General features: G+C 48.4%; 1 protein-coding gene across 2 annotated transcripts in view; it reads left to right on the top strand.

Annotated features, from left to right (window-relative positions):
- Window positions 1–210: 210 nt before the first annotated feature.
- Window positions 211–14,504, top strand: part of KCNA6 (potassium voltage-gated channel subfamily A member 6) — a 37,334-nt gene continuing 23,040 nt past the window's right edge. The window contains exons 1-2 of one of the 2 annotated variants that reach the window (XM_037064693.1): window positions 211–5,505; window positions 13,656–13,661. In XM_037064693.1, the coding sequence (XP_036920588.1) occupies window positions 900–2,492 (1,593 nt within the window). In that variant the 5' untranslated portion in view covers window positions 211–899 and the 3' untranslated portion in view covers window positions 2,493–5,505; window positions 13,656–13,661. The remainder of the gene's footprint in view (window positions 5,506–13,655; window positions 13,662–14,504) is intronic. The other variant, XM_037064692.1, reaches the window with a different exon arrangement.

Below are 14,504 nucleotides of genomic sequence, written 5' to 3'. Positions count from 1 at the left end.
GTGAATGTGATCCTGCGAAGAGAGAGGCGTGCCGGGAGAGCGCGGGAAAGATTACTGGTGAGCCAAGTGTGGTCTATTCCCACAGTGCCGCGGCTCGCAGCAGCCCCTGGCCAGGCTAGGGGTGTGATGTGGGAGTGGGGTGGGAGGGGGCAGCAGGCGGGGCCTGCCACGTCACTTGGGGAGTGAGTGTTGGGAAGGAAGGACAGAGCGGAGAGCCGAGCAGCTGCAGTTGCGGTGGCTGCAGCAAAGGCTTGAGCTGTGGGGAGGTGGGTCCCCGCGCCCCGGCGCCGGGGCAGCCCCAGGGCCCTTTCCTAGGCCGGCGGCTAGGCCCGTAGAGAGGAGGTACTGGCTGTGGCGGGAACAGCGACCTTGGCTAGACGGAGCCTGCGGTGGATGTAGGGCGGAGGCCGAGCTCCGCTAGGAGTCTTAGTGGAGCCTAAGGGAGGCGCATCTGGCGCTTCGGTACCCGTGGCAGTCTGGTGGCTTGAGCTGTCAGAGAAGCGCGTGAAAGCTGGGGATTGCTCCCACTGCGGACCCCTGCGTCCAGGAGCCCAGTCTCGGGCACGGAGTGGGCGAAGCCAAGCGTCTTTTCGGACATCCAGTATCACACGCGCCAGTTTGCTGTTCCAGGTATCCCAGCAAGCTCTAGCACCCAGGCGCGGACAACTGGAGGCGCAGAGCCAAATCCTCCGCACCCAGAACACCTCCCTTGACCTAGCCTTGCAGGGACCAGGGCTTCATGTCTCACGGACCCAGCCTCAGGTCAGACAGCTAGCTCGGAGGAGCGCGAGCCCCACCCTAGAAAGAGGGCGCAGCCGGGCGCTGGGGAGCGCTGCCGCGCTCCAGAGGTTGTGTCCGGGGCGCTGTTCCAGTGGCAGGCAGAGCACAGAGGGGAGGACATGAGATCGGAAAAATCCCTTACGCTGGCAGCACCGGGGGAGATCCGTGGGCCGGAGGGGGAGCAACAGGATGCGGGAGACTTCCCGGAGGACGGCGCGGGCGGGGGCTGCTGTAGTAGCGAGCGGTTGGTGATCAACATCTCCGGGCTGCGCTTTGAGACACAATTGCGCACCCTGTCGCTCTTTCCCGACACTCTGCTGGGAGACCCAGGCCGCCGGGTCCGCTTCTTTGACCCCCTGAGGAACGAGTACTTCTTCGATCGCAACCGGCCCAGCTTCGACGCCATCCTCTACTACTACCAGTCGGGGGGCCGGCTGCGGAGGCCGGTCAACGTGCCCCTGGACATCTTCTTGGAGGAGATCCGTTTCTACCAACTGGGGGACGAGGCCCTGGCAGCCTTCCGGGAGGACGAGGGCTGCCTGCCCGAAGGTGGTGAGGACGAGAAGCCTCTGCCCTCCCAGCCCTTCCAGCGCCAGGTGTGGCTTCTCTTCGAGTACCCGGAGAGCTCTGGGCCCGCCAGGGGCATTGCCATCGTCTCTGTGTTGGTCATTCTTATCTCCATCGTCATCTTTTGCCTGGAGACTTTGCCCCAGTTTCGTGCAGATGTTCGAGGTGGAAGCGATGGTGGTGGTGTGAGCAGAGTCTCCCCAGCTTCCAGGGGGAGTCAGGAGGAAGAGGAGGATGAAGATGACACCTATGCATTTCATCCTGGCATCACTCCTGGGGGAATGGGGGCAGGGGGCTCATCCTCACTAAGTACTCTTGGGGGCTCCTTCTTTACCGACCCCTTCTTTCTGGTGGAGACTCTGTGCATTGTTTGGTTCACTTTTGAGCTCCTGGTGCGTTTCTCTGCCTGCCCCAGCAAGCCAGCCTTCTTCCGCAATATCATGAACATCATCGACTTGGTAGCCATCTTCCCCTACTTTATCACCCTGGGCACTGAGCTGGTGCAGCAGCAGGAACAGCAGTCAGCCAGTGGAGGGGGAGGCCAGAATGGCCAGCAGGCCATGTCCCTGGCCATCCTCCGAGTGATCCGCCTGGTCCGGGTGTTCCGCATCTTCAAGCTCTCCCGCCACTCGAAGGGGCTGCAGATCCTGGGCAAGACCTTGCAGGCCTCCATGCGGGAGCTGGGCCTGCTCATCTTCTTTCTCTTCATTGGAGTCATCCTCTTCTCCAGTGCCGTCTACTTTGCAGAGGCTGATGATGATGATTCACTCTTTCCCAGCATCCCGGATGCCTTCTGGTGGGCAGTGGTTACAATGACCACAGTAGGTTATGGGGACATGTACCCCATGACAGTTGGTGGCAAGATTGTGGGCTCGCTATGTGCCATTGCTGGGGTCCTCACAATTGCCCTACCAGTGCCCGTCATTGTCTCCAACTTCAACTACTTCTACCACCGGGAGACAGAGCAGGAGGAGCAAGGCCAGTACACCCATGTCACTTGTGGGCAACCTACACCGGACTTGAAGGCAGCCGACAATGGACTTGGCAAGACTGAGTTCTCTGAGGCCCCCCGGGAACGGAGACCCAGCTACCTTCCCACTCCACATCGGATGTATACAGAGAAGAGGATGCTCACTGAGGTTTGACCAGTGCAGGAAGGGCCTGCACGAGAAGGGTGACCCTAAGCAAATAATTTCTGAGGGTTCCTTCTCATTCTCCACAACTCTCACCTGAGCTTCAGGTGACTTCCTGACTGTTTCCCCAATCCCCAGTGCATGGCATCCAGGACCAAACACCTGGACTGTCAACCTTGTTGCTTGGTCCCTGCAGCATTCAAGTTTTATCCATTTAAGTGATATTTTTGAAATGCCAATGGTGCCACCCATTCATGCCTATCTTCTGTTATGTGGGTGAGATTTCTGTCTGATATCCCTCCAAGACTCTGCATTTTCATGTTTGAGACTTCTTAGCTGTAGGTAAGACAATGTCAATTGGATGGAAACCAGGTTATACCTGGGTCCTGTTTCTGTCCTTAGTTCCCTTTGTTCTGGGTCATATACTTGTCTCAGCTTCTGGCCAGGTGGTAGCTGGCAGAAGCTGGAGGACAGAAACAATACTCATCCTGTGGTTTCATTCCAGGGCGCTGTTGATACCTGCTAGCATCCTGCAGAGGGCCCTTGGGAGAGCCTTTAGATGCACAGCCTCAAAATATGTTATTCATCTCTAATCTTGGGTGGAATTAGAGAAGCTACAATTAAACTTGGCCATCTGGAGGATATTAATGTGAGTCCTGGACCAAAGGGGCCAATGGATTCTTCCAGGTGAACTCCGACACAGTAGACATCAGTATTTGGTTTGCATTTATCCCTGTCCGGTCCCCTCTCTACTCCTGCCACGATCCCCTGACTCTCTCTAGCTTCCAGGAAGGTCCTTTCTCAGAGCCAAATACTCTGTGTGCAAGTGCCTTCCTGTGCAGGGGAACTAGTGAAAGGGAACCACACAGACAGGAGAAATGGCCAAATTAGAGTCAGGGACTGGCATGTCCACATACTCTGAAGAGAGGTGTCACTTAAACAGATATTGTCATCTCAGACAGGCAGAGGAATCTTCTTGCAGATGGTAGATTTCTCGCCCTCACTTTCCCCCAACCCCTCTAGCTCTCCACCCTTCTCCTTCTGAATTTGAAACTGCTAGAGATTTTTCACTGAGTCAAGCAGACATTTGCCTGCCCTGCCCCTTGGAGCTGCAGCCGACTTGCTCTAACTGGTAAGGAAAGGTGGGGAGTCACCACTGGACTAAACCATCTCCTCCCATCGTGAAACTCCTGCCTTCCATCACACTGCCCACCTCCCCTCATTTCTCCCCGGGTAACATTGTCATTTGTTTGTTGCCTTGATAAACTGTGATGTACTGTTCTGAGCTCTTTTGGGTACAGTTCAGAAACCAAAAGGACTGTTAACATGTTTTTAATTTTATATATATGCTTTAAGACTCTTGGATGAGAATTTTTTTAAAGAAAATTTTCTCAAAGAGCAACTTATGAGGGACAGCCTTTTGAGGGTTTTCTTGAGAGACACCATGGCTCCTGTGAGTGCCAGATCTCAATCTGGATTTTGCCACAGCATTACAGGGTAATTTTGGCGCCACCCTCTTTGTGCCTCAGTTTCCCCACCCATAACATGGGAACATCAATGTCTTCCCCTCCCTACCTCACGGGGAATGTTCAATGAACTCATCTAGGAAGCTGGGGATGATGCTATGCAAATGTGTGAATTTGGGTAATGGGCTTGCTTTTCAGTTCATTACCCCTGGCTCCCATCTCCCGGAGGCGAAGCCTCTCCCCTCTCTAGTGTTCCTGCCTTGGATCCAAAGCCCAAGAACAGGCCACTCTGGGCCTTTAGCTCCTTAAATCCCTTCTTAGTCTCTTGAACTGGCCTGTCTTTCTTCTTACCCTTCAGAAAGGAGGTTGCTCTTTAGGCGGGTTCAGCAGGACCCTTCCAGGACCAGAGGCTACCTTGATTGGGAGCTTAGTAGCTTCCACCTGAAACACAGCAGGAGAGAGAGGAGTTCATGATTCAGAAACCTGCTCTGGGGCCATAAAGTGCTGCTTTCTCAAATCTGTTCAGTTACTTCTGGGCATTTGGGGAAAGGAAAAGTGCCCAGCCGAGGGTAAATGTTGGAACAAGTAGGCATGTATCTCTATATATGTGTATGTGATCATCTTCATCACCATTACCAATAAAAAAACATTTCCTTTTAAAGTCAGAGCATGCCCGAAAGTAAAGGTTTTGTGGAGCGCTGGGCTCTCCGGGGACTCTAGTTGCCGTAGCAACCTTCCAGTCTGTTCTCTCTATCTTCTGATTTGGGCAGCAAGGGAGAATAGGAGACTACATATCTCCAGCTTCTGAAATGGGACATCTCTCCATATTGGGTTAGGGTCTGGTAGTGCCAGGACAGGAATGCATGACCTTTGGAAAAGCAGGTCCCTAAAACTTGCACCCAGACCTTTCTTCCTGGTTTCCTACCTAGTCACTGAAGCTGCCTCATCTCACCTGATTCTTCAGAAACTTGAATGCTAAGCAACTGCCAGTTAAACCCATGCCAATATTATCTTTTTCAAAGTGACAAGGGGAACATTGGAGGGGACTTGATCCTGCCAAGAGTCATAAGGTTTTAATTCATAATAGTGTCATGGAGTTGTCATCTCCTCAGAGAAAAGCTCCTCCCAGCTCTAAGAGAGATGGAGAGAAATGAATCTCCCCCCAGCCCCTGCCCTCCATGGAACAGTCTAGCTCCTGGGGGGAATTTCATAGGTGGTTCTTCTTAAGATGTGGAAGAAAACAGAAAGGCTGTGACCTGACCTAATTTCTGTGGAGGATTTTGCCAAGTGATCCCTCTCTGGCTCTGAGCCTGTTTATGTGGATTTTGTGCCCTGAGCACCAAGAGAATATTCACCCTGCGCTGCTGTGACAGCTGGGGTGGCGATTTCACAGCTGCCAGCAAAGGCCGGTTTCAGCCCTCCTTACACCTGACTCCAGCCAGCGGGAGCTCCCAAAGGTCTTCCTGGATTTCTTAGGCTCAACAAAGACACGCAACAGTCTCCTGCCTGATCATCCCCAAGATGAGAGAAAGGGACAGCTGGCCCTTAGTACACCTGAGGTAGGTTCTACTGCTGGGGAATTTTGTATGGGCTCAGTCCTTTGGGCCAAATTAGAACTCAGGGTGGGGAGGGCTAGGGAGAGGGTTGGGGGAAAATCTGGATTTAGGGTTCCTTTACTTAGCAGCTGCCTTGCTCTCTTTCTGTGTATGTTCTTTGACTCCATGTACTTCAGTTTCCTTCTCTATTTCTCTTCTCCTACTGCTGATTTGCCCCACCCTTTCTAATGGTCTCTTCTTTGCATTTCCCCCTTTTTTTTCATCTTCCCTTGCGTTGCATTTTTTCTTCTCACATTTCCCTTCTGTTGTTTTAACCTCTTCTTCCCTCTGTGCATATCTTTCTTTCTCTCTCCTGCTTGTCACCATTTTAGTGGCTGGGAGCACCTGTAGGTTTCTGTGGAGGTCACTTCTGGGACTCTAGGGTTAGCTGTGTTTGCTAAGAAAGTTGTTCTCTGGGATTCCCTTTCCCCTGGCATCTCAGTAGACCATCTGTTTCTGCTGTGCTCGCCTCTGTGGAGGGAAGTCCTGAACTTACGAAACAAGATGAGATTGCTGGGGGTTTAGAAAAGTATCTTCCAGAAATGTTTTGAACCTGCAAGGATGAGAGAGAGAGAGAGAGAAAAAAAAACCTGGTAAAAATCAGATAAATACTCTGCCATATAGCACTGAAATACATTCATCTTAGGATCTCTCAACCTTAAAATCCTTATAGGGGTGTTCAAGACATAGAAACAGTAGAGTTAATAAAATGCACAAAGAAAAGGTGACTTAGGAAGGTATAAGATTGGAATTAGCCCAGAAAAAGCCTTAACTCGGGGCTGACCTTCTAACTGCCCTTAGTTCACTGGAAGGTTCTCAGAGCATCCAGCTGTCTCTCTTGTGCACTGAAGGCAGAACAAAAGCTAGGCCATAAATCCCAGGGATTCGAGGTGCAGGGGACACCCCTTGAAAAGATGGATAAGATCTACTGACCGGCCTGTAAGAGAGCTAGTGTATTCTTGCTGGAGGTCGCAGAGCACAGGGTGAGTCCCACCTGCACCAGCACAGAGATGGGGGAGGGTAGTGGGACTTTTCTAAAACAGGATGGTGGTGAGGGTTGCACTGCTCTGTAACTTAACCAAAAACATCGACCGTGAAAAAAAGTGACAATAATCTGGGAGAGTCACATCTTGGCTGGGGGAATGGTTTTCTATTAAAAAATCGAGAAGTTTAGCATCTTTAAGGTGGACCAAATTAGTATCCAGGATGGGACAATGTTTTTTTCTTCTGCCAAATGGGGACACCTTAGGGCCTTTCACACCATTGCTCTTTGCTCCTCATGTACTGCACCAAGAACTGTTTTTTTTTGGACAGTCAGACCATGGTGGGATTTGTATATTTGTTTATTTGTTTCACTCTAAAAACAGGTCAAACTGTTTTCAGTAAATGTAGAGCATAGTTAGCATTATTAAACTACAATAAGTATAGTGAAAATTATTCATTACATAGGACTAAGGCAGTGAACTTGTCCAAGGTACTTAACACTTTGCTGGCAAAACAAAAACAAAAACAACCCCCCTCCCCCAAGCAAACCAAAGTACTCTACCTAATCTCAGCACCTGTGAACACAGACTTCCTGAAGCAGTTGTGTGGGAGTCAGGGCTCCACCCTCCCATCCTCCTCCCTTCCCGGGCAGCAGCCATTCGCACTTCCCTGCCTGCGAAGGGGGCCCAGTAGTCAGGTACTCCGGGCAAAACAGAAGAGCTCTTCTCTTGCTCTTACTTGCCTTTCACTCCCTGACCCCCTCCTTCCCTCCCCTTGGTGCTTTTCCTCACATGACACCTTCCAGTCCTACTGCTTATCTCTCCTCTCTCCACTGGCTGAACTCTTGCTTTGGCAGTATTTCTGTTGCCTGGCATCTGTATGTAAATGCTAACTAGATTCCCGAGAATATTGTCCCCCGGGACAGTTTGGCTGGCACTGGTGTCCTGGCTCAAATTGGTTGTGACTGTGTGTTATTTTTTTAAAATTAATTTATTTAATTGTTATTCAAGTACAGTTTTCTGACTTTTACTCCCATCTCAGCCCACCCACCCAGCCCTCCCCCCTCCCTCCTAGTTTTTGTCCATGTGTCCTTTATACTTGTTCCTGTAAACCCTTCCCCTGTTCCCCTGAAATTCCCTCCCCTCTCCCCTCTGGTCTCTGTCAGCCTATTCTCTATTTCAGTGTTTTTGGTCATATTTTGCTTGCTGGTTTGTTTTGTTGTTCAGGTTCCTATTAAAGGTGAGATCATATGGTATTTGTCTTTTACCGCCTGGCTTATTTCACTCAGCATAAATGCTTTCCAGTTTTATCCATGCTGTTGCAAAGTAAATGAATGGATCAAAAACCTATGGTACATTTACACAATGGAATTCTATGACTGTGTGTTATTGCCCCAAGAAACAAAGTGTGATCTAGTTCTAGCTTGTCAAGGTCACTTAGAGCAGGAAAAGAAATTCCTTCTTTAAACTGCAGGATTTCCTCTCTCCATCCCACTTCATGCCCGGCCCCTCAGGTTGCACAGATGCCTCATGACAGAATCAGGGCTGGAGCTTGGGGCTAACCAGGGGATGGAGCTTCCCAGGGTCAGGACACTGGGAAAAACCACAGACGGGCTCCTGGTCTTCGTGTCGCTGTGCCTCGCAAGGAGCCACTTTTCTGTCTGGATGAGAGGTCTCTGAGGGGTTGGAGATTGTCATGTTTTTCATGTCCATTTGCTCTGCGCTCCCAGAGAAAGGAATTCTCCTGGCCTCTTCTTCCCTTTTTGATCCTCATCCCCTTGGCAGCCTAAGGGGGCTTGGGTTAAACCTAGCAGTGACTGCTTTCAACATGTGATCCAAACAGGACAGTGACTTCCTCAGTCCCAGAACAAAAGGGGAAAGGGGGCCCACACTGTAGTCAGTATCATTCAGACTGGTCTCACCTTGGCTATTGCTTAACCTGTTTGGGGCCTAGCCAGGGTGGGTTTTATGATAAAGAAATGTTTTTAAACACAGCTCCCATCTCATCATTGTTGCTATGGTGAGGATTCTTCAGCAGACACTCTTCGCCCACCCCTAGCAAACGTCTTGCAACCTTAAGCAGCCTCAGCTGCAGGCTTCAGGGATCGTAGACAGACCCTGGCTCTTTTGGTGAGAGCTAAGTCGACATTTCAAAAGGAAATTGCAGCCACGCAGTCTGCTGGTGCTGCTATTTTTGACGTGCTTGCTGTTCTCTGGGGCTTGACAACCGCTGTCTCCAGGAGACAGACAAACCCGCTCTTGGCAGCAGAGACGCTTTGATTTGAGAAAGAACATAGGAAGCCAGTCCTGCCCTGGGAGGGGCCAGAGAACCTGCTGTCCCTTCCCTCCCCTCTGGGAAGCCTGGCACAGTGAGGGGTCACAGTTCCAGGGCTGGAGGTGCCATCCTTGCCCAGCGAATTCCCACTCTGCTTTCCTCCCTAGTGGGAGTAGTTTTAACAAGTATGAGAATGCACCATTCATTTAAAGTACATCCAGTGCTTTCAGACCTCCTGTCATATAACAAAGAGGTTTAGGATCATGGGCTCTGGGGCCAGATATTTCTGGGTTCAAATCCCAGGTTGGCCCTGCTGAGTGATACTGAGAAAGTTTTGACACTGTGCTGTGCCTCAGTTTCCTTCTCTGTCAAGTGGGGGGACAATAACTTCCAATTTCATAGAGGTGTTTTGAGGATTGAGTTAATGCAGGGTCTGGCAGAAGTAAGGCCTGCTTGAGTGTGGCTGGTAGGGTATGTGAATTTCTTGCACGAGATAGACAGCAATTTGAACATTTTACTTAATATGTCATGTGGTGTGCTTGTGTGTGATACTGTTATGTTACAGAATTACTTGCTTATGATTTTGTAATAAAATATTTATAATAAAAAAAGAGCACTATTTGTGCCGGACCCTGTATGTGTACAATGTTTATGTAAAATGTAGCACTGTGTAACACTAGGGAACACTAGGTGTACAGTCTATGTAACAATATGTATGCACTTTACAAAGATTAGCTGTTATTATCATTATTATTACCTTACAACAACTAAATGAGGTAGGAAGGTCAGGCATTGTTTTCCTCTTTGGCAGGTAAGACAGCTGAGGCTCAGAAGGCGTGTTCAAGGGAGAGATCGTGTGTGTGTCCCTCATACAGAGATCGTGTGTGTGTCCCTCGCCCTCAGGACAGATATAATACAGTGGAGTGCACTGAGAGTCCAGCTGGTAGTAAGAAGAAGATGAACGGTCTTGTAGTTCCTAAAAGTGTTTGCCGGCTTCTATTCACATGCCAGTGTGTCTCTGACAGAAACCCAGTGGGTGTCCTCTGCCCTTTTCCCTCTGAAGCCCTGAAAGCGCGTAGCTGCACCACATCTTTCCACGGAGCCTTCCCTCATTACCACCCTGTTCTCCTCCCCTCACAGTTTAGCAGTCCCAGGGGTTGGCACCCCACTAGAGTCTTCCTCACGTACTTCCTCGCATCTTCCTCCTTAAAACAAATGCAGGGTCTCACAGTTAGCCCTTTGGACAGGACCCTTAAGCCAGACCCCTGGCTCAGAGATTTTGTGCACTGTTTTTGTCGCTTTCAAAACCCTAGCTCCCTGGTTCTCATTCTCAGCATCCCGCGCTGTTCCCTGGCCACCTTCACACCCCAGTGCACCTTTCCCCTCACTTTGCAGGTGGGAATACCCAGTGGCATTCTGTTCTCCAGGTTCCCTTTCCTCCTTTCAGTGGGAGGGGTCAGGAAACTCTGGAGTCAGAAGAGGCCGGCTCCCCTACTCCCGTGGATGTACTGTTGCTTCCATTGTGACTAGAGAGTGTCCTCAGTTCTCACTGGGGGTCCCTAATCATGCCAGAATGCTCTATTGATGCCCAACTCATTCCCACAGCGACTGCAGCTTCCCACGGGGGACGTGACCCAGGACACATGGCGGGACGACCCTCCCCTTCCCAAGTTCAGAGGTTCTTGGCTGGCTTGCCTTAGAAGTTTGGTCTGAATCACCATTTACTAGCTGCACCTCATTTAACCTCTTCAAGTTTCAGTTTTGTTATCTGCAAAATAAGAAAGGTAACTCCATTTGCTTTTCATGAGGTTATAAGGTCCAAATGAAGCTGTAGCAGGGAATAAACTCTCAGAAGAGCAGGCAATTCCCTCCAACAGTCAGCTGAGGGGGGCTCCAGACACTGGGGTGGGGCCTGGACCCTCTATATTCTCAGAGGAAGGCACAGTCCCTGCAACTTCACTTTTGTTCTCTCAAACACTGAAATGAAATATATTAAAAATGGACTCAGCATAGCTAGTTATTTTACCAGAAGGATTTACAGCAGAATCTCTTTAAATAATTGCATTTAATAATGTGATGTAACATATAGAAATAATCTGAATATATCTTGTAAGAATAGAATGATACACTGAAAATATTTTTCAACAGTTAGTTTCCAACTCAAGTAGATGAGGAATCTGTCACCCCTTCCCACAAGCACCAGCACATTGCAAAGGGCAGTATCAAGGGTCATGGGGACAGAATGTGGGGGCTGCGAGGGGTGGTAAGTGCCCCCTCACGTAGGAGAAATCGAGGCTCAACGGTGGATGACTAGCCCCTCTCATACAGACAGTTGGGCCACGGCTGAGTCTAGGGCTCCTGTTTTCTGACTCTAACTTCAGTGTGTTTTTCCATGGAAAATGGAAACCTAGAGATTATTTAACCATTTTTAAACCAACTTTATTCACTTCCTACCCAACCAAACTCCTTATCTGAGATTTCCATAGGAAATGGAATTACATGCTTTTGCATTTCATTTTTGTCTTTCTCCTGACTTTCTGGGGTACAGAGGCAGCAGGCCTAGCTAGAGAAATCCTTAATCAGATAATCAGCTGCTGCGTTTTAAAGAAAGGATTAGTAATTGTTACTCTAGACAGTACCAAAGGTATATTGCACTCTGCAAAGAGAAGCTGGTGCACAGGCTCTGGCCTGGGCAGCCACACCCTGGGCCTCAATCTCACCAAGTCAGAGGATCTTGAACCTTTCAGGGCTTTGCTCTTTCTGTTAAATGTTGGAACTAGGATGCAGGAAACTGTCACAGGTTGGAAGTCAGGAAAGCAGAGGTTATTTGAGACTTCTCTGTTTTACAGAGGAGAATAGGAATGCAGAAAGTTAGCATCTTACCCATGCCTGCTGACTCCTGATGCCCTGGGGAAAAGAACCAGCTGCTAGGCTTTTCCCTGCACTTTGTTACCCTGGTAGGAAAGGAGAAGTTATTGTTGGGTTACAGATCCCTTTTATAAATCACAGGGAGAACAAAGTTTCCAGAAGTCGTGGTAGCTGAGCCATAAATCAGACAGGCACTCCCCAGCTGTGTAGGGCACTTTGGCATTGCTGGAAAGAGAGAAAGTCTGGCATGCTGGGGCAAACAGCACGTGCCCTGCAGGAGCACTCTCTGTGCTCAGGGGCGGGGTCCCATCGGCCCCCTGTGCATATGGGAGCCCAGGCCCTCAGCCACACCCAGCCAGACTCTCTTCCTGGTCCTCGTCCTCTGCTCTTCTGGAATTGTGTTCAATATTTTATTTTATTATTTTATTTTATTTTATTTTATTTTATTTTATTATCTGCAACCCTTTGGTTCATGCTTTTGCATGCCTGCAGAATTCCAAATAGCAGTCACAGGGCACCAAGTCTAACACTGCAGTTTACTCCTTCTAAACAACAGGTCCTACATCAGCGACTTCTGGGCCAAATAGGACACAACATTACCAAATACAGAATATGACAATCGTATTTCAGTAAAGCTGGAAAGACATACGCTAACTATTGGAATATTTCATATGCAGTGCCTGATTTTGGTTTCTACGGAAAAACTAGAGGTCTGGTATCATTTTCCCTACATTTTGACTTTCCAACATCAGCCAGCAGGAGCTGAGTGAAGCTGCCCCATGATGGGGCTGGGCTGTCTTTTGCTCAGGGTCCACTGAAGCTTGGCCATCTGTCATTTTCATGGTGTCTACAGCATTGTCTTTCTTATAGGTAGGAAACACTTCCCTCTGTGTGTAATTATTTCCACAACAACTTGAAGCATGCCAAGTTTAGGGCGACTTGCCGCGACTGCTCTTGGACGCCTCCCTGTGCGATCTCATCGGACTGAGTCTCAGTGGATTGTTACCTGCCTGGAAGAAAGTGGGCTTGTTAGAAACGGATAGTGAGAGCAGGAGTGAGGGCTGGGGGCTGGACGGAGAGTCACAACTCCAGGTCAGAGACAGGATGTGCAATCACTTGGAGAGCAGGGAGCTCACAGTCATCAACCACATGCCCACTCACGTTCTCTGTCCAGTGGAGAAGGCAGGGAGACATGTGATGCCATTAAGAATTTCCATGTAAAAGCATTAAAATAAGAAAAAAGCAAACTAGGGTATTTGTGTACCTCCAATTTGAGGATGACCTCTTACTTCTGTGATGTCGAGCAGTGAAACCTCACTCTGTTCCTCCTGGTGGGATGGGGAGAGTCAAGAGTGGGGATTCACGGGTGGGGTCATGGCTTTCCTGGGTAATGGTTGGCCTCCCGGCCCTGGGCTCTGCGTCTGTCGGGTGTCTGTGCAACATCGTGAACCCCGTGGTCATCCCAGATCTTTTCTTGCCTCTATTCCTAGATTCTTCCTAGTCAGTTTCAGCTCTCAGGTGGACTCTACTATCTGTGAAGTTTATTGGTCAAAAGTCAAGTGGCTGTAAAGGTGGAGTCATGTCTGACAGTAAGGTCTTGGGGGAGAGATAGGAAAGGCTGTCCTCGAAGAGGCTCTCCTTGTGCCCTGTTGGTGGGACTGCACACTGGTGTGGCCCCTATGAAAAATAGTACGGGAATTCCTCAAAAAACTACAAAGAGATATTCCATATGACTCAACAATTCTGTCTCTTGGTAATTATCCACAGAAAAAAGAAACACTAACTCAAAAAGATATATGCATCCCTATGTTTATCACAGCATTATTTACAATTGTCAATATATAGAAGCAACTGAAGTGTCCATTGATAGATGAATAGATAAAGAGGAGGTGGCATATTTGTAATAGATTATTATGCAACAACAAAAAAGGGTGAAATCTTGCTGTTTGCAACAACATATAGATGGATCTAGAGGGTATTAGGCCAAGTGAAAAGTTAGGCAGAGATAGGCAAATACTATATGCTTTAACTTATATATGGAGTCTAAAAAATAAAACAAACAGAACAGACTCATAGGAACAGAGACCAAAGGGGTGGGTACCAGAGGGCAGAGGGTTGGGATGAGTGAAAAGGGGGAGGGGAATACAGTCAATAATATTATGATAAGTTTGCATGGTGCAGATGGTTACTAGAATTAGTGAGGTGATCACATTGTAAAGTATAAAAAGTCAAATCACTATATTGTACATCTGAAATTAATATAAGATTGTAGGCCAGTGATACTTAAATAAAAGGTAAATTAAAAAATATAAAAACTAAAGAAAAGCAAGTTTGAGAAACTGTTGGAGAAACTGTTGGAGTTAAGGGTAGCAAAAGATATCTTTAACAAGGCACCAATAAAGCACCAACTAAAAGAAGAGAGAGAGAAAGAAAAGAAAGGGTCTCCTCTTTTCCTAGCTTTACCTGTAATTTCATTAAAAATCTTCACAGAACAAGTATAAAGGACACATGGACAAAAGCTAAGGCGGGGGTGGGGAATGGGAGGGAGGTGCGGTCCACGGGGGGGGGGCTGGGATGAGAGTAGAAGACAGAAAAGTGTACTTGAACAATAATTAAATAAATTAAAGAAATAAAAACTATTTTCTTTTTTTAAATCACTTAAAAATATTTCAGGGCCAGAATTCAAGATAGGAGTCTCAACAGCATTTTGGGTCAAATCTACTCAAAATTTTCAGGATTCCAAGAGAGAAGTTGATTTCACACTCATCACCCCTCACTGGACACAGCTTTCACTTCCGAAAATCCAAAATCAAGAAAATTACATAACACCTCCTTCC

The sequence above is a fragment of the Sturnira hondurensis genome, unplaced genomic scaffold, assembly GCF_014824575.4.
Source record: "Sturnira hondurensis isolate 20B ecotype Veracruz unplaced genomic scaffold, ASM1482457v3 Scaffold0015509, whole genome shotgun sequence".
NCBI classification, from domain to species: Eukaryota; Metazoa; Chordata; class Mammalia; order Chiroptera; family Phyllostomidae; genus Sturnira; species Sturnira hondurensis.
The sequence above is the reverse complement of the archived record's forward strand: the minus strand, read 5'-3'. Positions and strand labels throughout refer to the sequence as shown.